The sequence below is a fragment of the Herpailurus yagouaroundi genome, unplaced genomic scaffold, assembly GCF_014898765.1.
Source record: "Herpailurus yagouaroundi ecotype Mexico unplaced genomic scaffold, PumYag 198, whole genome shotgun sequence".
NCBI lineage: Eukaryota > Metazoa > Chordata > Mammalia > Carnivora > Felidae > Herpailurus > Herpailurus yagouaroundi.
The window spans coordinates 32,725,481-32,749,388 of NW_024412429.1; the positions used below are offsets into that span (position 1 = coordinate 32,725,481).

Consider the following 23,908-nt stretch of genomic DNA (forward strand, 5'->3'; position numbering starts at 1 on the left):
TTATAGAGAGCTCTGAATTGTCTTATTAGTATAAGGCTAGCCTTAGGGACTCGCTTAACAAGACAAAGAACAGAAATTAAACTTTCCGCTCCGTACAAGATTTGTAGACAGCATTCCAGCTTCATCTCAAGTTCAAAGTATACAAGTTACTCATAAATGCTGAAAGCCAAAAAGTAAATTTAGCAGAAGCACCTGAGACAGACAGCAGGGCTTGCTTTGCTCTAATCAGGCTCTGCCACCTTTAGGCATTTCTATGCAATGACCCTGCCCCCAACAACCATAGAGAATTCATGTCCCTTGAACAGCAGCAGATCTTTTAAGTTATAATGCCCCTTTTCCTCCACTTTCAAAAGACCCTACCAGCTTGGATTAAGTCGGCTAAGCACCCAACTCTTGATCTCAGCTCAGGTCTTGATCTCATGGTCAGGAGTTCAAACCCTGCATGGAGCTCCACCCTGGGCATGAAACCTACTAATATTTCAAAGAAAAGATCCTACCAAATGTAGAGGAATTGGCTTAATGGCTAGTCACAGCCTCACTCACAGAGAACTTGACTGGTTGCTAAGGGAAGTTTCTTTCAGCTCATGATTATATATATGGTTATTAGGCATGACAGAAGGCCCCCTGAAACTCTGCCCCCCTTCACAGAGGAAGCAGAAGACCAAAATTTCTCCTAGGCCGTCCTTCAATTAATCAGTGGAAGGCTGATTCTCAAGGCTTAATTTAATAAAAGCTCAAGGTTAAATTTTGTACTTAGGGGGAAAAAAAGGCTTTTATTAGAGTGCTTTATATAGAGTTTACACAGGCATAAAGGTTTTGATTCCTATTTTAGTTAATCATCTCCCTGGTATAAATATATAATGTTTAGCTAAAAAGGCAGGATGGGCGTCTGGGTGGCTCAGTTGGTTGAGCATCTAACTTCAGCTCAGGGTGTGATCTCACAGTTCATGAGTTTGAGTCCTGCTTCTTTCTCTCTCCCTCTCTGTCTTCTCCTTCTTTCTCTGCCCATCGTGGGATTCTCCCTCTCTCTCTCTCCCTCTCTCTCTCTCTGCCCCTCACTCATTTGTGCTGTCTCTCTCTCTCAATCTCTCAAAAAAAAAAAAAAAAAAAAAAGACAGGTCAATCCCTTGATATTCAGGGTGCAATCCAAATCTTTGGGGGAATTAAAAACAAGTGTCTTTATCTTATAAATCTCTACAAAACTCTAAAAGCAAGTCAAACCCACCGATCTTTACTAATCTCAAAATCTTTCCTATTCCTCTCAAAATGCTTATAGATATTATAAAAGATCAGGATATTGGAGCAAAATTGTCCTAAGAACAGAAATAAATTTTAAATAGCAATTAGCCCACATTTCTTTAAAAAACAAAACAAAACAAAACAAAACAAAACAAACTTGCATTCTTCCTCTGTTCCTTAAAATTATAAATTTTTATCATACCTTTGAAATGTAAACACAGCCCACAATTGCCTGAGACTGAAGGAAAAAGGCAGAGAAGAGAAAAGGTCTTTTAAAAATACAAACTACTAAAATGCCTCTTGTGCCCAGGCTCTAACATCTCTGATAAGAGAACAATATGTCCCCAAAAGTCCACGTTGGAGAAAACTTGGATACTTTCTCTATGTCTTTGTGATATCAATTTTCTACCGAAAAGCCATCCTTTGAAATACAAACTCTAAAAAAAAAAGTTCCACATCAGAAGGAAGACAGAGAGAGAGAGAAAAGGTATGTCAAAATCAGACCCATGATGTTCTCTCCACAAAACAAAAACGATAAGATCTTTGTTTACATCTGTAAGTATGTTTGTATGTATGTCCATACTGTTAAATCACGAAAACCCAACAGAGTAAATTTTAAAGATCTAATCGGCGTTATTAATCAATTCATGAATTGGGAGCGTCCCATCTAACAATTAGAAAGGAACTCCAGAGTGCTACAGAAAAGGAACTGTTTTTGAAAGTAGAGGTGGAGTGGAAAAGGATAGTTTTTAGCAAAGCATCCATTGTTGTAGGCTGTGTTGCCCTCCTAAGGGAAATGGAAGAGGTCTATCAATAAACTTCTTGTGCTGACCAGGAAATTCCATGTTGACTGGTTAAAGGTTGCATTCCTGAGGAATTGAAATTGCAGTTAGTTCAGGTATTTAGTCGTGGTTTACTGACTTGGAGCCTTAACCTAAGTAATTCCATTTTAGGCCTGTGGTTTTCCTTTTAACAACACATATGTTGTAAGTGTGAGATTTTTTCCCTACATCTGGATGGTATTACTAAAATTAATTTGTAAAAGAGCCCTATTTAGTTGGTTTAAAGGCAAGCGCTTATTTTCAAGTTCATATGATCTGGGAAAATATTCAGTGTTAAAGGTAATTTAAGGTGGTTGGTTTAATTAAAATAGACATGTTTTAAAATTATCACCATTAAAACTAAAACTTTTATTCTGCCTCAGTTTAGTTCAAGTCAAATAAGTGGATACTACCTCTGTTGTAAAATGTTTTAAAAATATAATTAGCTTGGGAAGATTTTCATGTCTCATGTAGTTTTTTATTGGTAACCTACGCATGACTGTTAAGAACAAGTAAATTGGAAAATAGACTGGAAGATGGCGGCGTAGGAGGACGCTGGGCTCACCGCGCGGCCTGCTGATCACTTAGATTCCACCCACACCTGCCTAAATAACCCAGAAAACCACCAGAGGATTAGCAGAACGGAGTCGCCGGAGCCAAGCGCAGACGAGAGGCCCACGGAAGAGGGTAGGAAGGGCGGCGAGGCGGTGCGCGCTCCACGGACTGGCGGGAGGGAGCCGGGGCGGAGGGGCAGCCTGCCTGCCAAGCAGAGCCCCCGAGTCTGGCTTGCAAAAGCGGAGGGGCCTGATGGACTGTGTTCCGGCAGCAAGCGCGACTTAGCATCTGGGAGGTCATAAGTTAACAGCTATGCTCAGAAGGCGGGAAGGCTGGAGGACAAAGGGAGGGAGAGCTGCTGAGCCTCCGGACGACAGAGCTCAGTTTGGTGGGGAACAAAGGCGCTCGCCAGCGTCATCTCCCCCGCCCATCCCCCAGCCAAAATCCCAAAGAGAACCAGTTCCTGCCAGGGAACTTGCTCGCTCCGCGCAAACACCCAACTCTGCGCTTCTGCGGAGCCAAACCTCCGGCAGTGGATCTGACTCCCTCCTGCAGCCACAGGGCCCCTCCTGAAGTGGATCACCTAAGGAGAAGCAAGCTAAGCCTGCCCCTCCTGCCCCTGTGCACCTTGCCTACCCACCCCAGCTAAGACGCTAGATCCCCAGCATCACAAGCCTGGCAGTGTGCAAGTAGCCCAGACAGGCCACCCCACCCCACAGTGAATCCCGCCCCTAGGAGAGGGGAAGAGAAGGCACGCACCAGTCTGACTGTGGCCCCAGCGGTGGGCTGGGGGCAGACATCAGGTCTGACTGCGGCTCCGCCCACCAACTCCAGTTATACACCACAGCACAGGGGAAGTGCCCTGCAGGTCCTCACCACGCCAGGGACTATCCAAAATGACCAAGCGGAGATTTAGACGAATCTCCAGGAAATAACAACAGCTAATGAGCTGATCAAAAAGGATTTAAATAATATAACAGAAAGTGAATTTAGAATAATAGTCATAAAATTAATCTCTGGGCTTGAAAACAGTATAGCTGACAGCAGAGAATCTCTTGCTACAGAGATCAAGGGACTAAGGAACAGTCATGAGGAGCTGAAAAACGCTTTAAACGAAATGCATAACAAAATGGAAACCACCACGGCTCGGATTGAAGAGGCAGAGGAGAGAATAGGTGAACTAGAAGATAAAGTTCTGGAAAAAGAGGAAGCTGAGAAAAAGAGAGATAAAAAAATCCAGGAGTATGAGGGGAAAATTAGAGAACTGAGTGATACACTAAAAAGAAATAATATACGCATAATTGGTATCCCAGAGGAGGAAGAGAGAGGGAAAGGTGCTGAAGGGGTACTTGAAGAAATAATAGCTGAGAACTTCCCTGAACTGGGGAAGGAAAAAAGGCATTGAAATCCAAGAGGCACGGAGAACTCCCTTCAGACATAACTTGAATAGATCTTCTGCAAGACATAGCATAGTGAAACTGGCAAAATACAAGGATAAAGAGAAAATTCTGAAAGCAGTAAGGGGTAAACGTACCCTCACATATAATGGGAGACCTATAAGACTTGTGACTGATCTCTCTTTTGAGACTTGGCAGGCCTTGGGGCGCCTGGGTGGCGCAGTCGGTTAAGCGTCCGACTTCAGCCAGGTCACGATCTCGCGGTCCATGAGTTCGAGCCCCGCGTTGGGCTCTGGGCTGATGGCTCAGAGCCTGGAGCCTGTTTCCGATTCTGTGTCTCCCTCTCTCTCTGCCCCTCCCCCATTCATGCTCTGTCTCTCTCTGTCCCAAAAATAAATAAACGTTGAAAAAAAAAATTAAAAAAAAAAAAAGAAACTTGGCAGGCCAGAAAGAATTGGCACGAGATTTTCAGTGTGCTAGACAGAAAAAATATGCAGCCGAGAATCCTTTATCCAGCAAGTCTGTCATTTAGAATAGAAGGAGAGATAAAGGTCTTCCCAAACAAACAAAAACTGAAGAAATTTGTCACCACTAAACCAGCCCTACAAGAGATCCTAAGGGAGACCCTGTGAGACAAAGTACCAGAGACATCACTACAAGCATAAAACATACAGACATCACAATGACTCTAAACCCATATCTTTCTATAATAACACTGAATGTAAATGGATTAAATGCGCCAACCAAAAGACATAGGGTATCAGAATGGATAAAAAAACAAGACCCATCTATTTGCTGTCTACAAGAGACTCATTTTAGACCTGAGGACACCTTTAGATTGAGAGTGAGGGGATGGAGAACTATTTATCATGCTACTGGAAGCCAAAAGAAAGCTGGAGTAGCCATACTTATATCAGACAAACTAGACTTTAAATTAAAGGCTGTAACAAGAGATGAAGAAGGACATTATATAATAGTGACAGGATCTATCCATCAGGAAGAGCTAACAATTATAAATGTCTATGCGCCGAATACCGGAGCGCCCAAATATATAAAACAATTACTCATAAACATAAGCAACCTTATTGATAAGAATGTGGTAATTGCAGGGGACTTTAACACCCCACTTACAGAAATGGATAGATCATCTAGACACACGGTCAATAAAGAAACAAGGGCCCTGAATGAGACATTGGATCAGATGGACTTGACAGATATATTTAGAGCTCTGCATCCCAAAGCAACAGAATATACTTTCTTCTCGAGTGCACATGGAACATTCTCCAAGATAGATCATACACTGGGTCACAAAGAGCCCTTCATAAGTTTACAAGAATTGAAATCATATCATGCATACTTTCAGACCACAATGCTATGAAGCTTGAAATCAACCACAGAAAAAAGTCTGGAAAACCTCCAAAAGCATGGAGGTTAAAGAACACCCTACTAACGAATGAGTGGGTCAACCAGGCAATTAGAGAAGAAATTAAACAATATATGGAAACAAACGAAAATGAAAATACAACAATCCAAACGCTTTGGGACGCAGCGAAGGCAGTCCTGAGAGGAAAATACATTGCAATCCAGGCCTATCTCAAGAAACAAGAAAAATCCCAAATACAAAATCTAACAGCACACCTAAAGGAAATAGAAGCAGAACAGCAAAGGCAGCCTAAACCCGGCAGAAGAAGAGAAATAATAAAGATCAGAGCAGAAATAAACAATATAGAATCTAAAAAAACTGTAGAGCAGATCAACGAAACCAAGAGTTGGTTTTTTGAAAAAATAAACAAAATTGACAAACCTCTAGCCAGGCTTCTCAAAAAGAAATGGGAGATGACCCAAATAGATAAAATCATGAATGAAAATGGAATTATTACAACCAATCCCTCAGAGATACAAACAATTATCAGGGAATACTATGAAAAATTATATGCCAACAAATTGGACAACCTGGAAGAAATGGACAAATTCCTGAACACCCACACTCTTCCAAAACTCAATCAGGAGGAAATAGAAAGCTTGAACAGACCCATAACCAGCGAAGAAATTGAATTGGTTATCAAAAATCTCCCAACAAATAAGAGTCCAGGACCCGATGGCTTCCCAGGGGAGTTCTACCAGACGTTTAAAGCAGAGATAATACCTATCCTTCTCAAGCTATTCCAAGAAATAGAAAGGGAAGGAAAACTTCCAGACTCATTCTATGAAGCCAGTATTACTTTGATTCCTAAACCAGACAGAGACCCAGTAAAAAAAGAGAACTACAGGCCAATATCCCTGATGAATATGGATGCAAAAATTCTCAATAAGATACTAGCAAATCGAATTCAACGGCATATAAAAAGAATTATTCACCATGATCAAGTGGGATTCATTCCTGGGATGCAGGGCTGGTTCAACATTCGCAAATCAATCAACGTGATACATCACATTAACACAAAAAAAGAGAAAAACCATATGATCCTGTCAATCGATGCAGAAAAGGCCTTTGACAAAATCCAGCACCCTTTCTTAATAAAAACCCTTGAGAAAGTCGGGATAGAAGGAACATACTTAAAGATCATAAAAGCCATTTATGAAAAGCCCACAGCTAACATCATCCTCAACGGGGAAAAACTGAGAGCTTTTTCCCTGAGATCAGGAACACGACAGGGATGCCCACTCTCACCGCTGTTGTTTAACACAGTGCTGGAAGTTCTAGCATCAGCAATCAGACAACAAAAGGAAATCAAAGGCATCCAAATTGGCAAAGATGAAGTCAAGCTTTCGCTTTTTGCAGATGACATGATATTATACATGGAAAATCCGATAGACTCCACCAAAAGTCTGCTAGAACTGATACATGAATTCAGCAAAGTTGCAGGATACAAAATCAATGTACAGAAATTAGTTGCATTCTTATACACTAACAATGAAGCAACAGAAAGACAAATAAAGAAACTGATCCCATTCACAATTGCACCAAGAAACATAAAATACCTAGGAATAAATCTAACCAAAGATGTAAAGGATCTGTATGCTGAAAACTATAGAAAGCTTATGAAGGTAATTGAAGAAGATTTAAAGAAATGGAAAGACATTCCCTGCTCATGGATTGGAAGAATAAATATTGTCAAAATGTCAATACTACCCAAAGCTATCTACACATTCAATGCAATCCCAATCAAAATTGCACCAGCATTCTTCTTGAAACTAGAACAGGCAATCCTAAAACTCATATGGAACCACAAAAGGCCCCGAATAGCCAAAGGAATTTTGAAGTAGAAGACCAAAGCAGGAGGCATCACAATCCCAGACTTTAGCCTCTACTACAAAGCTGTCATCATCAAGACAGCATGGTATTGGCACAAAAACAGACACATAGACCAATGGAATAGAATAGAAACCCCAGAACTAGACCCACAAACGTATGGCCAACTCATCTTTGACAAAGCAGGAAAGAACATCCAATGGAAAAAAGACAGTCTCTTTAACAAATGGTGCTGGGAGAACTGGACAGCAACATGCAGAAGGTTGAAACTAGACCACTTTCTCACACCATTCACAAAAATAAACTCAAAATGGATAAAGGACCTGAATGTGAGACAGGAAACCATCAAAACCTTAGAGGAGAAAGCAGGAAAAGACCTCTCTGACCTCAGCCGTAGCAATCTCTTACTCGGCACATCCCCAAAGGCAAGGGAATTAAAAGCAAAAGTGAATTACTGGGACCTTATGAAGATCAAAAGCTTCTGCACAGCAAAGGAAACAACCAACAAAACTAAAAGGCAACCAACGGAATGGGAAAAGATCTTTGCAAATGACCTATCGGACAAAGGGCTAGTATCCAAAATCTATAAAGAGCTCACCAAACTCCACACCCGAAAAGCAAATAACCCAGTGAAGAAATGGGCAGAAAACATGAATAGATACTTCTCTAAAGAAGACATCCGGATGGCCGGCAGGCACATGAAAAGATGTTCAGTGTCGCTCCTTATCAGGGAAATACAAATCAAAACCACACTCAGGTATCACCTCACGCCAGTCAGAGTGGCCAAAATGAACAAATCAGGAGACTCTAGATGCTGGAGAGGGTGTGGAGAAACGGGAACCCTCTTGCACTGTTGGTGGGAATGCAAATTGGTGCAGCCGCTCTGGAAAGCAGTGTGGAGGTTCCTCAGAAAATTAAAAATAGACCTACCCTATGACCCAGCAATAGCACTGCTAGGAATTTATCCAAGGGACACAGGAGTGCTGATGCATAGGGGCACTTGTACCCCAATGTTCATAGCAGCACTCTCAACAATAGCCAAATTATGGAAAGAGCCTAAATGTCCATCAACTGATGAATGGATAAAGAAATTGTGGTTTATATACACAATGGAATACTATGTGGCAATGAGAAAAAATGAAATATGGCCTTTTGTAGCAACGTGGATGGAACTGGAGAGTGTGATGCTAAGTGAAATAAGCCATACAGAGAAAGACAGATACCATATGGTTTCACTCTTAAGTGGATCCTGAGAAACTTAACAGGAACCCATGGGGGAGGGGAAGGAAAAAAAAAAAAAAGAGGTTAGAGTGGGAGAGAGCCAAAGCATAAGAGACTGTTGAGAACTGAGAACAAACTAAGGGTTGATGGGGGGTGGGAGGGAGGGGAGGGTGGGTGATGGGTATTGAGGAGGGCACCTTTTGGGATGAGCACTGGGTGTTGTATGGAAACCAATTTGACATAAATTTCATATATAAAAAAAAATAAAAAATAAAAAAATAAAAAGTTCAAATAAATAAATCTGCCAATATAAGCAAAAAAAAAAAAAAAAAAAAAAAGAACAAGTAAATTGAAGAGATATAACTTTTAAAAGGTTTTTAGGTAAACTTTTAAAGTGTTTCTCCAGGGACACCTGGGTGGCTCCGTCGCTTAAGCAACCAACTTTGGCTGGGGTCATGATCTCATGGTCCATGAGTTTGAGCCCTATGTTGGGCTCTGTGCTGACAGCTCAGAGCCTGGAGCCTACTTTGGATTCTGTGTCTCCCTCTCTCTCTGCCCCTCCCTACTCACACTCTGTCTGTCTCTCAAAAATAAATAATAAACATTAAAAAAAATTTTTTGAGTAGCGTTCCCAAATCTTTTTGGCAAGTTGAAACCTTGATGTTTTGCTAAGTTATAAGTTAGGTTGAATTCATTGACTATCTGGGTCATTTCCAAATAAGATAAAATAATAAACATTAAATACTAAGCATAGGTTTATCTACTTATAATTTCCTTATTATAGAGAAACTAAAAATAAATTTGGATCTGTTAGCAACCATGTTTTGTGCTTTATTAAAAGATTGCACTATGAAGAAACACATGCTTCTAGAAGCTATGAAATATATTCAGAAAATTGCCAATCTAAAAAATGCTGGAGAAACAGACAATTCACATTTTTTACTACTTAGTTTTCACTAGAAATTAGTTTCTAAGGGTTAAAAGTTGTGATTAATACATGTGATTAAAGCTGTTAAAAATTAGGGCACTTGGGTGGTTCAGTTGGTTAAGTGTCAGACTCCTGATTTCGGCTGAGGTCATGATCTCACAAACTGTGAGATCAAACCAGGTATCCAGCTTGGCATTGACAGTGTAGAGCCTGCTTGGGATTCTCTCTTTCCCTCTTTCTCTGTGCCTCCCCTACTCTCTCTTTCTCTCTCTCTCTCAAATAAATAAACTTAAGAAAAATTGTAAATGGCTAAGATTAGAATACATTTATTTAAGAATAAGTTTTCGTATCAAAAGTACACTCATGGAAAGAAAATTAGAATTTGGTTTTTTCCTCTGTTAAAAGAAAAAAGCTTTCTTAGGTGATTTGTTTGCTTTTTATTAGAAGTTGTAATAAAAAATTTTTTTACCTCTAATGTAATCTGCCTAGAAAAAGATTCTGTGTTTTGTTTTAATCAAATCTTTGATCATTCAAGAACCGAGTCTTCCTAATATTAAAAGAGCTAAGATTTGTTTATAACTACGTAATCCTCTATATGTGCCTTTAAAATTTTCTGTTGTCAGAGGGTGCCTGGGTGGCTCAGTTGGTTAGGCATCTGACTTTGGCTCAGGTCATGGTCTTGCGGTTCGTGAGTTTGAGCCCCAAGTCGGGCTCTGTGCTGATAGCCTGGAGCCTGTTTCGGATTCTGTGTCTCCCTCTCTCTCTGCCCCTCCCCCTCTCATGCTCTCTCTCTTTCTCTCTCAAAGAATAAATAAACATTAAAAAAAAACTTTAAAAATCTTTTATTGTCACTTTGTTTAAACTGATAAGTAGTTTTATAATGATCTATGATCATTCTTTAATTAAATGTTTGAAACTTTTGATATTTTTTGATGACCTTCCCAAAATCAAATTTTTTTTAAGACTTTATTTTTAAGTTATCTCTACACCCAACATGGGGCTCAGACTCACTACCCTGAGATCAAGAGTCACACACTCTTCCAACTGAACCAGCCAGATACCCTCCAAAATTGAGCTGTAAAATAGTGTTTTGACTACAAGCCAATTGAAATGTTCCAGAGGGCCCCTGGAATAGTTCGATGATTCTATTTCTCATCATAAAAGAGAGATATTAAACTACTTAGGCGTTCTTGGTATGTTAAATTACATAGGAAGTATTATCAAATAAGTAATACTAAACTGTCTTATATTTGTGTAGATATATGTTACTAAAGTCAGTACTCTGGAAATTGTATGAAACGCCTAGAAATCTGATATGTCCTGGTATGTTATTATCTTAAAATGTTATGTACCAGGAAAATAACCAAATTTCCTTACCAATTACATTGTAATGATTTCTAATCACATCTTTAATCATGGATTTTTAAGGTCCTTTATCATTCACAGACAGTTACACTTTTTCTCAGACGCTTTTACAACAGTTTCCTGCACATGTATTTTATCTCCAGTGAGACTCATGGAAAGAACTCTGAGTATAGGTTTATTGTTTTTAAAGCTTTTTGTTTAATTTTTTTAATGTTTGTTTCTTTTTGAGAGAGAGAGAGACTGGGGGAGGGGCAAATAGAGGGAGACACAGAATCCTAAGCAGGCTCCAGGCTCTGAGCTGTCAGCCCAGAACCCGAGGCAGGGCTCAAACTCATGGACCATGAGATCATAACCTGAGCCGAAGTCAGATATTTCATCGACTGAGCCACCCAGGCACCACCAGGTTGTGTTTTAACAACCCTAAGACGTTAAAACTAAACTTGGTTTAGTGGGGAAACTGGATTCAAGCAGAACACAAATTAATATCATGAGACTAAATGAATTGAGGATGATTATACTTTTTATGACTTTTTTTGTTTGAAACATTGCTGATCTTTTAAGGTTTTGCTTTTCCAGATTTAACTAACTTTCTCTTAAGCTAACTATGGCCTATAGCAATTTGACAAAATAAAACTTTTCAACAAATTAAAACATATACCTTTTTCTTCTATCTGATCCCTCCAGAATTTTCAGTGAATATTCTTATATTTTCATGGCAATGTATCCACTTGCATAAGTTCAGTAAGAACCGGTTCCTGTAACAGAACATAATTGGGAACATTGATTGTACTACTGAGGCTTTGACTGGAATGTTATATTTGAGGGAGACCTGCAAAAACTTAGATATTACCTGACAGCTTTAAGGAACTAGTATTAATGATAGGGACCCAACAAAGCTCCTTGGGAAAACAGCCCAATACCTTTTTATGGGGTTGCTAGCAACCTTACAGGTAAAGAAGGTCACTTCTTGGCAGGTGCAGGAACCTCAGGATATTTTGAGGACTTCAAGAAGAGAAGAATTAACCTAAATCTATAAATATTAAAGGCAGAGTCTGATGGCAAGGATTTGACTTGGCTTCTGGCCTTCAGATCCTGTTAAAAGTTGAGTCTAGAGGTTCTTTATAAAAAATTCCAGCAAAGCAGATTTAAAAGAGTCGGTATGATCAAATGCTATTCTTGCTGAACTTTTATAAAGAATCAGGCCAATATTTTTAAACTACGTTTATTTTATAAACAAATCAGTCTTAATTTGACTATCTTTGGTAAAATGAGGGTGCTTATAAAAAGAAAATTATGTTTCAGTAACACATCTTTATAGATATTAGATTCTAAAACAGTTCATTATAAATGAGACTAGATCCATCGGGTGCCTGGGCGGCTCAGTCAGTTAACCACGTGCCTTCGGCTCAGATCATATCTCCCGGTTTGTGAGTTCAAGACTCACATCAGGCTCTGTGCTGTCATCACAGAAGCCCGCTTTGGATCCTCTGTCCCCTCTTCTCTCCGCTCCTTCCCTGCTTGTGCTCTCTCTCTGTCTCTCTCAAAATAAACAAATAAACTTAAAAAAAAATAAACAAACAAACAAACAAATGAGACCAGACCTTGATTTTTTTCTAGTTTCCTTCAGTGTCTGGTTATAACTCTGAAAGAACATTTCCAGTTTTTTCCCATCATTTTGACTTGGAATCATTTTGTAAATAAAACTTCTCCTTTTTCTGAAGCCTTACAGACTAAATAGAAACAACTTGATGTAAACTCCAGAGAAGTCACCACAACAGCTAATATATAACAATCGTCATGCCTGTTGTGTGGGTCGCTCAGAAAGGTTACCAGAGATGCTTGTACAAACCGAAACAGTCTGCCAAATTGTCACTGCCTGCACTAACCTTATTTGAAAATGCTTGTAGCCTGCCATCTAGAAATCTTTTTAACTGGCTACTCTCAGAACTCAAAACCAGTTTTATAATGTATCTAATCTTAACCATTGTTTTTTTGTTGTTGTTGTTTCCATAAAAATGCCTCGTATCTACTATATGATTATTTGAACCGTCGGCTTCACTCTGAAAATACACAAGCAGCACAGCCTTCTAAAGTTCATTTAATTTACACTAACCCATTGTTAGAACTAAAATACTGCTTAGTGACATAAAACAATCTGCCAGCTCAACTTCGAATGTGCAAAACTTCCAGGGAAGTTTCCGAGGAGGGAACTATAGGGACCAAGGACAGGCCACCCCAAAATGTGACCACTTTGGCATATTGATTATTTTATCTATTTATTTTTATTTTCTTTGCTATCTTTTCCAATTTTTATTATTTATTTATTTTTTAAATATAATTTATCATCAATTGGCTAACATGCAGTGTGTAAAGTGTGCTCTTGATTTTTGGGGTGGATTCCCGTAGTTCATCGCTTACATACAACACCCAGCACTTATCCGAACAGGTGCACTTCTCAACGCCCATCACTCATTTTCCCCGGCATGTTGATTATTTTAAATAAAAGCGACTTAAGAAACAACCAAGGCAAACAAAACAAAACAAAACAAAACAAAACCAGCTCTGACACCCCCCATCTTCACCTCCAGAAAACAAGAAATACATCTCCCATGTGAAAGGTAACCTCTCTGTACCAGGAGGTAGAGAGATCCTCATTACCAAAGATAGGAAATTTAGAGCCAAAAAGACTGTATGAACAGCCCTTGTTACTTTTTGTTTAATTTACAACTCTAGCCCAGATTCTGGAAGCCCTTACTAATTGAAGCTCCCGAAGCGTTCTTTGTCCTGTCAGTTTCTCACAGGTTTATTGTCTCTGTCTAAAAAGTAGGAAAACTGCCTGCCTTGGTTATTTGCCGGAGCATCTGGCAATTAGTCAATGACAGTTAATGTGATCATACCAATTCTGGCTCCAACCACTTGTACCTTAGAATGTGACCTCATTTGGGAATAAGATTGTTTCAGATATAAGTTAAGATGAGGTCATTAGGGGAGTAAGGTGGGCACTAAATCTAATGACTCCCGTCCTCGTCAAAAAGGGAAGTTTTGATTCAGACGTGCGCACAGGAGGAATCCATGAGTAGACACAGGGAGAATATCATGTGTAGACACAGGGAGAAGATAGCCATCTACACAGAGAGAAGCCTTGCCTTCCCTTATAGCCCTCAAGAGGAACCAGATCTGTTTTCCTCTGAAACTTCTTGCCTCCAGAGCTGTGAGACAATAAGCTTCTGTTGCTTAAACTCCCCAGTTTCTAGTCCTTTATTATGACAAGCCTGGCAAACTGAAACATACATTTCCTCATCGGATCCTCACAAATCCCTACAATAAGAGTCCTTTGTTATGTAAGATTTGTTTGCATCTCTATGATGTAAAACCACAAGGCTTACTTATAGTAGATTTTAATTTGCTTGTAAGGTACTAAGTCCTGGGAATCACATGATTTATTGTGTTTTCTCTCTGTACATATCAGGACTTGCTCTGTTTATCAGCAGTCATTGGACTTCAGCATGATTACTCCCCAGTTGCTGGCTTATGTGGCAATTTCAGTTTCCTGTGTCTTAAAAGTCAGCTCCCTGGATACCTTCATTGCAGCTGTTTATGAACACGCCGTGATATTGCCTAATACCACCCTAATACCAGTGTCCCGTGAAGAGGCATTGGCGTTAATGAACCGAAATCTGGATCTTTTGGAGGGAGCGATCACTTCAGCAGCAAAACAGGTACCATCTGTGGAGTGTGCTAGATTCCATGTAGAGGAAGAGTGGGGGTCTTAGGAGACAGGGTCACTGGCAGGTTCAGTTATACTTTTGGATGACATAAGTGTCAGGGTAGCCAACAACTTTTGCTGTACAATCGGAGTCCTACCTCCTTCTCAAAATTATTAAGGCAAGGACACTATTATGCCTCCCTGAGTGAGACCAAGTGAGGAAAAGAATGGCTTCCTCATCATTAAGGCTCAGCAGGCCTTCGAGGAACTTGCTGTGAATTCCACAACTTTGCTCCCGTCCTTTTGCTGCACATAAAGGGTGGAAGATAAATGGGTCAGGACCAGGTGCTGTGCTTTAGAGTGTTAGCAGCCTTGGTATACTTTTGTGCTCTTAAGTGGGTGCAGGTTTTCAGATTAGTTCATAACACCAAAATAAAGTTAGTAAGTTGCAAATTAATATGCATTATGTACTTCATACTTCATTCTAATTACAGGATAAAAGTATATGTTGATGCATAGTAAGTCCTTGAGTTCAATGAAGGGTTAAGTTTAAGTGTGTGGTTTGAATGGGTATGGTTTAAATAAGGCATTTGTAGATCAGGTGTAGAGGAGGGATATGTAAAGTGTGATGAGTCATGAATACATACGTATAACGTACACATCACATCTCACACTTCATCAGCACACGTTCTTATACATACTTACGAACATTTTAAAGGCTGCAAGAATTCTGAGGTTCTTTTTCACCCTTAGTCCAGCCATTTTCTCAAAGGCTACAGTAGCTTTCAGGGTGATCCCCCGGTCTGAAGTTGCCCTGGTTAGCGTGGGGTGTACCTCTGGGCTTGGCACACTTCAGGGAACCAGGGTCTGAGTGCCCTCCTTCTGAGAAGCCAGAGTCACTTTTGTAGGACACGGAGCAGGGAAGGCTGGAACGGAGGAGGAAGAAAAACCAAGACTTTGAGTATAAGTCAACCCGGTGACACTCAGACACAACATCCGACTGAAGTCCAGAAAAGGGAAGTGATTTTGAGAAGACCAGGGTTTACAGTTAACTGCAGTGGATGGCAAACATGTAAGGCTATTGATGTTTATGGAAGAATGAAAAAGTTGTATAGAAATGGCGACGGTGGGATTAGACAATAAAAATGGCTGGACCAAGAAAATAAATTCTAAAAATAGTGAAAACAAAGGATTAGGATTGAAAGGGGGAAAAAAAAAGAAAGCCTGGATGGTTGTTTCTCATTCACTCAGTTGCTCAGGTCCTCTTATAAAGCCTTCTTGGATCCTTTCCTCAATTGAGAAATATTTCAATTAAGCTACATTTTTCACAGGGTGCCCATATTATTGTGACTCCAGAAGATGGTATCTATGGCTGGAATTTTAACAGAGAAACTATCTATCCATACTTGGAGGATATCCCAGACCCTCGAGTGAACTGGATCCCTTGTAATTATCCCAACAGGTAAAGAAACAGATGGTGGACAATTCAATCATGAACATGAACTTACTGTATCTGGGAGAACTTTGTAGAAGATCAGTGCATAAGATTCACTATCAACTCGAAGCTCAAGATGATTTTATTATTTTTCACCTCCTATTGGTACATTTATTAGGGAAGCGAATATGAATTGTGAAATCACAGAGATCAGTGTTGGAAGGTCTCATAGAAACCACCAAATTGTGAATATATTTTCATTGAGAGAATGAATCTGGAAGACAATAGCGTAACTTGCTTATGGTTTACAGGGGTAGTTGGTTAGTGGGAGAACCAGAATCAAACTCTAGTCTCTGACTTCTTACCAGTGAACAAAAAATTGTTTCCCCATGTGGGCACTGTAATCTGAAAACTGTGAGAAAATGGCAAAATAGAGTCACATGTTAGTTTAAGATTAAAAATTTCCCTTTTACATCAATAAGATAGCTAAATGAGGTAATTTGAATGAAATCCTGAGAGCTTAAGGTAATTATTGGTGTCCTAGAACTGTGTGAGTGGTTTAAGTCTGGCGTAAACTAAAGAAATATAATGTATGACGAAAGCAGCACTATTTTTTTTAACGTAAGCAAAGCAATACCTTATAGATTTAAGAAAATTATCTCTGTTAACTCACTTCTTTCCAAACGTGCTATTGCTAACATCATTAGGAACTCCCGTTTTGGAAATGCTCTCAAAACCATGCAAACTAACCACTGTAACTGCGTATAGAGACACCTTGATTTTGACACAGTTCAGTATTATTTATCTTAATCGTCTACTATCTTCATATTTCATTGTATCGTGATTATTTTTTATTTGACCACCTCTCATGCCAGATTTTTGGTTCTTAAAGGGCAACACTCTGTGTTCACTTTCATTATGTATTGACTTCACTTGCTTCTGAATGGCTTTTTCCCAGAACCACATTTCCAAGGGTCTCCTGGAAATCCCCACCAGACCCTTCCATACATCTCATTTCAAGAAATCTGGTTGCCCTTCTTTTTTTCCATCAACTAATGACATCTCCATTCCTTGCCTTCACTCATCTATTCAATATTTGTGTGTGTGTGTGTACTTATTATGTTCAGGCACTCACTATTCTGGACAGTAGAGTAGACAAAATAGATTAAAAATCTCTGTCTTCCTGGAGCTTATATTCTACTGTGGGGAGGTAGTCAATGAAAAAAAGATAATATCTATTTAGCTGTTATCTATCTACTGCTCTATGCCATGTAGCAAAGGTAAATGTTACAGAGAAAAACAAAAGCAGGACCAATGAGTATGGTGGAAAGCATGGGGCTTAAATTTTTGGTCATCAGTCGACTCCATGGTAACATCTAAACAGAGACTTGGAAGAAGTGAGTGAGTAGGTAATATGGGTGTATTTTCTAACAAAGCATTTTGGAGCCTTTCCTGGATAGAGTAAACAGTCTGAAAAATGTGGTTTAAATGTAAATATATTAGAATATCTGATGTACTTTCAAGGTTAATAGAAAGGGGGGAAATATGTAATTGGGACTGTTTAAGAAATCCCAAACACCAGGCTTCTATCTCAATATACTATTCTACCATTTGTGGAGATCTGAAAAGACTTGGGCTAAATATGTTTCAAGTGGTTCAGTGTGTTGTGCTTACATCTATGTCGTTCAGGAATTAATTGAAGAAAACAGGGAGAACAACTATCAAATAGTTGTTCTTTATATAAATGCATTAAAATAATAATTTTTACATGTGGTTTATCATCCTCATTGTCTTTTTTAAGGATATGTTTTGTAGATAATTGCTTATGTTAATTTTACCAATTTGTAGATCTAACAGTATAGATTTGATACTCAAAGAAAGCTCCAGCAGATGGCACCAATATCCCATTCATTCAACAGTAATTTTACCCTTCTCAGCTATTCTTCAATAACCTAGTATTAACCATTTAATATTTAAGGATTGTGCCAGTAGAGTACATATGGCTATATGTTATATATTCTGAGGTCTCACTTTTGAAGATTGTATTTTAGTTGATTTACTGGGACAACTTGGTAACATGATAAAGAATAAAGAAATCAAACATTAACAAATGTTCCAATATTTCCAGTTTTCCATACTGTCTGGCATCGCCCTAGCCCAACCCTTGTTGCTTTTAACTTGAACTATTCCAACAGTTTCCCAACAATTCCCTACACTTAGTCTCTCACCATTCTAGTACATTCTATACCCTAATGCCCTATTATCTGAAAAATAATTGAGATCATGTTACTTCTGTCCTTAAAACCTTTAATGGTACTTTTCTGTCTGTTTAATTTAAAATAAGCTTTTTAGCTTCTTGTGCTGAGCTCTATCTTTTATGACCCCAAATGCATCTTTTTAAATTTCCTCTTCCCTTTTCTTCCTTAAGGATGCCTCTGCACCAACCAGATTGACTAGTTCCCTGAACAAGATTTCCCTTTTCTTAGCCTACAAAAGGTTACTTTTTTCTAATATTCTTTACTGGGGTAAAATACACATAACATAAAATTTACCATCTTAACCCTTTTTAAATGTGCAGTCAGTAGTATTAAGTCTGTTTATGTTGTTGTTCGACCATCACCATCATCCACCTCCAGAACTCTTTTTTATCTAGCAAAACCCAAAACCTTGTGGCCCTTGCACAAGGATAACATGCAAATTCCTGAAGCATGCCATATTTTTAGAAATGAAAGAGGAGACATTATGTTTACATGATATCAAAGAAGTACTACAGATCATAAGACACTACTCTGAACAATTATATGTCGACAAATTGGACAACTTAGAAGAAATTCATAGATTTCTAGAAACAGGCAACCTACCAAGACCAAATCATGAAGAAATAGAGAATCTGAACACACCGATAATGAGTAAGGATATTGGATCAGTAATCAAAAAACTCTCAACAAAGGAAAGCCCAGAACCAGATGGCTCACAGATAAATTCTATCAAACTTTTAAAGAATAATTAATTCCAGTTAATCTCAAACTCATCCAAAAAATTTAAGAGGAGAGAATAGTCCCAAACTTATTTTATGAGGCCAACATTACCTTAATGCCAGAGTTAGGTAAGGATACCACAATAAAATAAAACTACAGCCCAATATCCCTGATGAATATAGATGTAAAAATTCTTACCAAAATACTAGCAAACCAAATTCAACAGCATATCAAAAGGATCATAGACCATGGTTAAGTGGAATTTGTCCCTGGGATGCAAGAATGTTTCAACGCATGTAATCGAAGCATATGATACACCACATTAATAGAATGAAATATAAAAATCATATCATTTCAATAGATACAGAAAAATCATTTGACAAAATTCAACATCCTTTCATTTTAGAAACTTTCAACAAAATGGGTATAAAAGGAACATACCTCAACATAATGAAGGCCATAAATAGCAAGCCCACAGCTAACATCATATTCAATGATGAAATTTGAAGATTTTCTCTCTAAGATTAAGAAAAGACAGTATCAGTACTCCTATTTAATTAGTACTGGAAGTCTTAGCCAGAGCAATTAGGCAAGAAAAAGAAACACATAGACCAGTTGAACAGACTCGAGAGCCCAGAAATATACCATGTGTATATGATCAATGAACATTTGACTAAAGAGCCAGGAATACTCAATGGGGAGAGGACAGTCTGTTCAATAAATGGTGTTGGGAAAACTTTATATTCACATGCAAAAGAGTAAAATTGAACCTTTGTCTTACACCATTCACAAAAATTAACTCAAAAGGGGTTAAAGACTTAAATATAAGACCTAAACAATAAAAATCCTAGAAGAAACCATGTGGGATAATCTCCTTGAAATTGGTGTTGCCAGAGGCAGAAACTTCCTGAGAGAAAACGCTCAGTGAAGACCAGGCAGGCCCATAAAAGGACAGGTCCTGTTGGCCATAACTAGGTTCTCATCCTTGAAACAAGTAGAAGCTCTGCATCTTGTAACAAGTCTCTGAAATACAAAGGGAAATAATAATCTGGCCAAGCACCTCTGATGAAAATCAAATCACAGGAGGGGCACCTGGGTGGCTCAGTCGGTTAAGCATCCGACTTTGGCTCAGGTCATGATCTCACAGTCCGTGAGTTCAAGCCCCACGTCGGGCTCTGTGCTGACAGCTCAGAGCCTGGAGCCTGCTTCGGATTCTGTGTCTCCCTCTCTCTCTGACCTCCCCCATTCATGCTCTGTCTCTCTCTGTCTCAAAAATAAATAAACTTAAAAAAAAAAAAAAGAAAGAAAGAAAATCAAATCAAAGGAACAGCATCGAGACCCTGAGCTTGTTTCACTTCTGAAACACAGGTAGATCAGCTCCAAACCATTTTGAACACCTAAGAAACTGATCTGAGGATTAACACAACAATCTGCATAATTTGAGCCACAAAACTCGGCAGGTACATAGCATGGAAAGGTGAACAGGGGGAGAGAAAAGCCACAGAGGCTAGGGAGCTGTTTTTGCAGAGAGAGGACAGAGAAAGAGAAAGGGGGAGAGTGCAGCACATCAGATTGTGTAAGAAAAGTACTCCCCCAGAAGTAGCTGGAGAGAAAGAGAGGGAAGGAGTGAAAATACTTGCAGGGGCCTGATCAAGAAATCTGTTCCCCAAAACCGTTGATGGGAAGAAAGGAGAGCATTACCACCAGGATTCTATAAACAGCGGAGTGCAGAGTGTGAAGTTTCTGAGCTCAATGCCTGGTGGTACTCTGGTGAGGAAGTAGCGTGAATTCCCAGGAGCAGGCAGTGGGGTCTGAGGGGTCCATGTGCCACACAAGGGAAGCAGTTCCCTTGCTTGGAAAGCATTTGGTAAAGGCCATACATTCTCCCCATAGGCAAAGGTCCCAGCAGACGCTGGAGAGCAGCCACGTTTGCTGGTATTGGGACAAAGACTCCAGAGTGCAGTGGAATCTGGCACTGGCTGTGTGTTGTAATTTGCCATAATCTCTGAATCTCTGCTATTGAACAATTGCACAAATGTTTTCTGGGGCAAGCCAAGGCCTGGCCAATGCTCAACAAGACCCTTCCCCAGAGAGTCAGATGGGTCCAAGCCACGGGGTTCTCTGAAGTGTGGGATTTTAAAACACAACCCCATCTGAGATAAAACTCTGGAAACAGATGTCACCTGGCAGGTGGACAGCTTGGACACGGACAAGGTAGAGGTGGGGAGTGGACAGAGGCCTCGGACAAAGGAGTGGCGCTTGACTGTAAGTCGGTAAGAGCACAGAGTTCCTGTTTTAGAGATTAGGGAGCTGGGTGAAGCCATTTCCACCTTTCCCACACACATGCAAGTGCACATGCACATGCATACCACACTGATCCACCCCAGTAAGCTAAGCAGCACCACCTAGTAAAGAATGGAACCATTACACCAAGCCCTGCCCAACTGCACCCTCCAAGCACATCCCCTAGAAAACCAGCACAAGCCACTCCACCTGTTTAGTGTATGGACTATAGAAGGTTTCATAGTTTCAGTTCTAGAAGAAACTGGATGTAACTTCATCCAGAGTTCACTCTGTTTGCTGATTCATTTATTTGTTCCTTTTCTTTCCTTCTGTTTTTGCTTAAATTGTTTTCTCTTTTCTTTCGTTCCATCCTCTTTCTTGGATACAGAAAGAGAAACATTTATTTTTATTTCTTTGTTTTTATTTCTTTTTTACATTATTTTTTATTTAAAAAATTTTTATTCTATTTCATTTTATTTTATTATATAAACTATTTTATTTAAAATTTTTTCTTACCTTTTTTTTTCTTTCCTTTTTTTACTCTATTATATCAAGCTTCTTTCAACAAGCAGACCAAAACACACAAAACAGCTAGGTCTAGCTTCCTTTATTTGATTTTTTGCTTTGTGTTTAATTTTTTAATTTTAATTTTTTTTTTTTAATTTTTTTTCAACGTTTTTTATTTATTTTTGGGACAGAGAGAGACAGAGCATGAATGGGGTAGGGGCAGAGAGAGAGGGAGACACAGAATCGGAAACAGGCTCCAGGCTCCGAGCCATCAGCCCAGAGCCCGACGCGGGGCTCGAACTCACGGACCGCGAGATCGTGACCTGGCTGAAGTCAGACGCTTAACCGACTGCGCCACCCAGGCGCCCCTAATTTTAATTTTTAATCTTATTAATTTTTTTCTTCCTCCAAAATAACAAAATGAAGGAATTTACCCCAAAATAAAGAACAGGAGGAAATGACAGCCAGGGGCTTAGTCAATACAGATATAAGCAAGATGTCTGAACTAGGATTTATAGCCACAATAATAGGAATATTAGCTGCTTTTGAAGAAAGCATAGAGTCCCTCTCTGTGGAGATAAAAGAAATAAAATCTAGTCGGGAGAGATTAAAAATGCTATAACCAAGATGCAATCTTGAATGATGCCACGATGGCAAGGATGGGCAGAGCAGAGCAGCGAATCCATGGTAGAGAAGATAAAATTATGGAGGATAATGAAGCAGAAAAAAAGGAGGGAAACAAAGACAAAAGATCATGATACAATTAGAGAACTCAGTGACTTGTCAACAAGGAATAGCATCCAAATCATAAGAGTCCCAGAAGATGAATAGAGAGAAAAAGAGGCAGAAGATTTATGTGAGCAAATTATAGTGGAAAACTTTCCTTAATCTGGGGAAGTTCACAGGCATCAAAATCCAAGAAGCACAGAGAACTCCCATTAGATTCAACAAAAACCAACCATCACCAAGACCTATCACAGTCAAATTCACAAAATACATAGACAAGGAAAGAATTATAAAAGTGGCCAGGGAAAAAACATCCTTAACCTATAAGGGAAGACAGATCAGGTGCACAGCAGACCTATCCACAGAAACTTGGCAGTCCAGAAAGGAGTGACAGGATATATTCAATGTGTTGCAGGATATATGCAGCCAAGAATTCTTTATCCAGCAAGGCTGTCATTCAAAATAGGAGAGATAAAGAGTTTCCCAGACAAACAAAAACTAAAGAAGTTTGTTACCACTAAACCAGCCCTGCAAGAAATTTTAAGGGGGACCCTGTGAGTGGAGAAAAGACCAAACAAAACAAAAAATACCAAAAGCAACAAAGACTAGAAAGGACCAGAGAACATTACCAGAAACACCAATGCTACAGGGAACACAATGGCACTAAATTCACATCTTGCAGTACTCACTATAAATGTCAATGGACTAAATTCTCCAATCAAAAGACATAGGGTATCAGAATGCATAAGAAAACAAGACCCATCTATATGTTGCTTACAAAAGACTCATTATAGACTTAAAGACACCTGCAGAGTGGAACTAAGAGGATGGAGAACCATCTATCATGATAATGGTCATCAAAAGAAAGCTGGGGTAGCCATACTTATATCAGACAAACTAGATTTTAAAATAAAGACTGTAACAAGAGATGAAGAAGGGCATTATATTATAATTAAGGGGTCTATCCACCAATAAGATATAATGATATAAATATTTATGCCTCCAATATGCAGCCACCCAAATATATAAACCAGTTAATCACAAACATAAAGAAACTCATTGATAATTATACCATAATGGTAGGGGACTTCAACACCTCACTTACAGCAATGGACAGACCATATACACAGAAAATCAACAAGGAAACAATGGCTTTGAATGACACACTCAACCAGATGGACTTAACAGATATATTCGGAACATTTCATCCTAAAGCAGCAGAATACACATTCTTCTCAAGTGCACATGGAACATTCTCCAGTATAGATCACTTACTGGGACACAAATCAGCCCTCAACAAGTATAAAAAAAATTGTGATCATACCTTGCATATTTTCAAACCACAACACTATGAAACTTGAAATCAACCACAAGAAAAAATTTGGAAAGACCCTGAATACTTGGAGATTAAAGAACATCCTATTAAAGAATGAATGAATTAACCAAGAAATTAAAGAGGAAATTAAAAAGTACACGGAAGCCAATGAAAATGAA

General features: G+C 39.1%; 1 protein-coding gene across 5 annotated transcripts in view; it reads left to right on the forward strand.

Moving 5' to 3' along the window:
* The window catches only part of VNN1 (vanin 1), a 75,572-nt gene that overhangs the window by 30,375 nt on the left and 21,289 nt on the right, over positions 1-23,908 (forward strand). For all 5 annotated transcript variants that reach the window (XR_005782718.1, XM_040449163.1, XM_040449164.1 and 2 more), the window contains exons 3-4: positions 14,249-14,498; positions 15,817-15,947. Coding sequence is in view for 4 of the 5 variants with exons in the window: in XM_040449163.1 (XP_040305097.1) it covers positions 14,286-14,498; positions 15,817-15,947 (344 nt within the window). In the remaining variant the exon portion in view is untranslated. The remainder of the gene's footprint in view (positions 1-14,248; positions 14,499-15,816; positions 15,948-23,908) is intronic.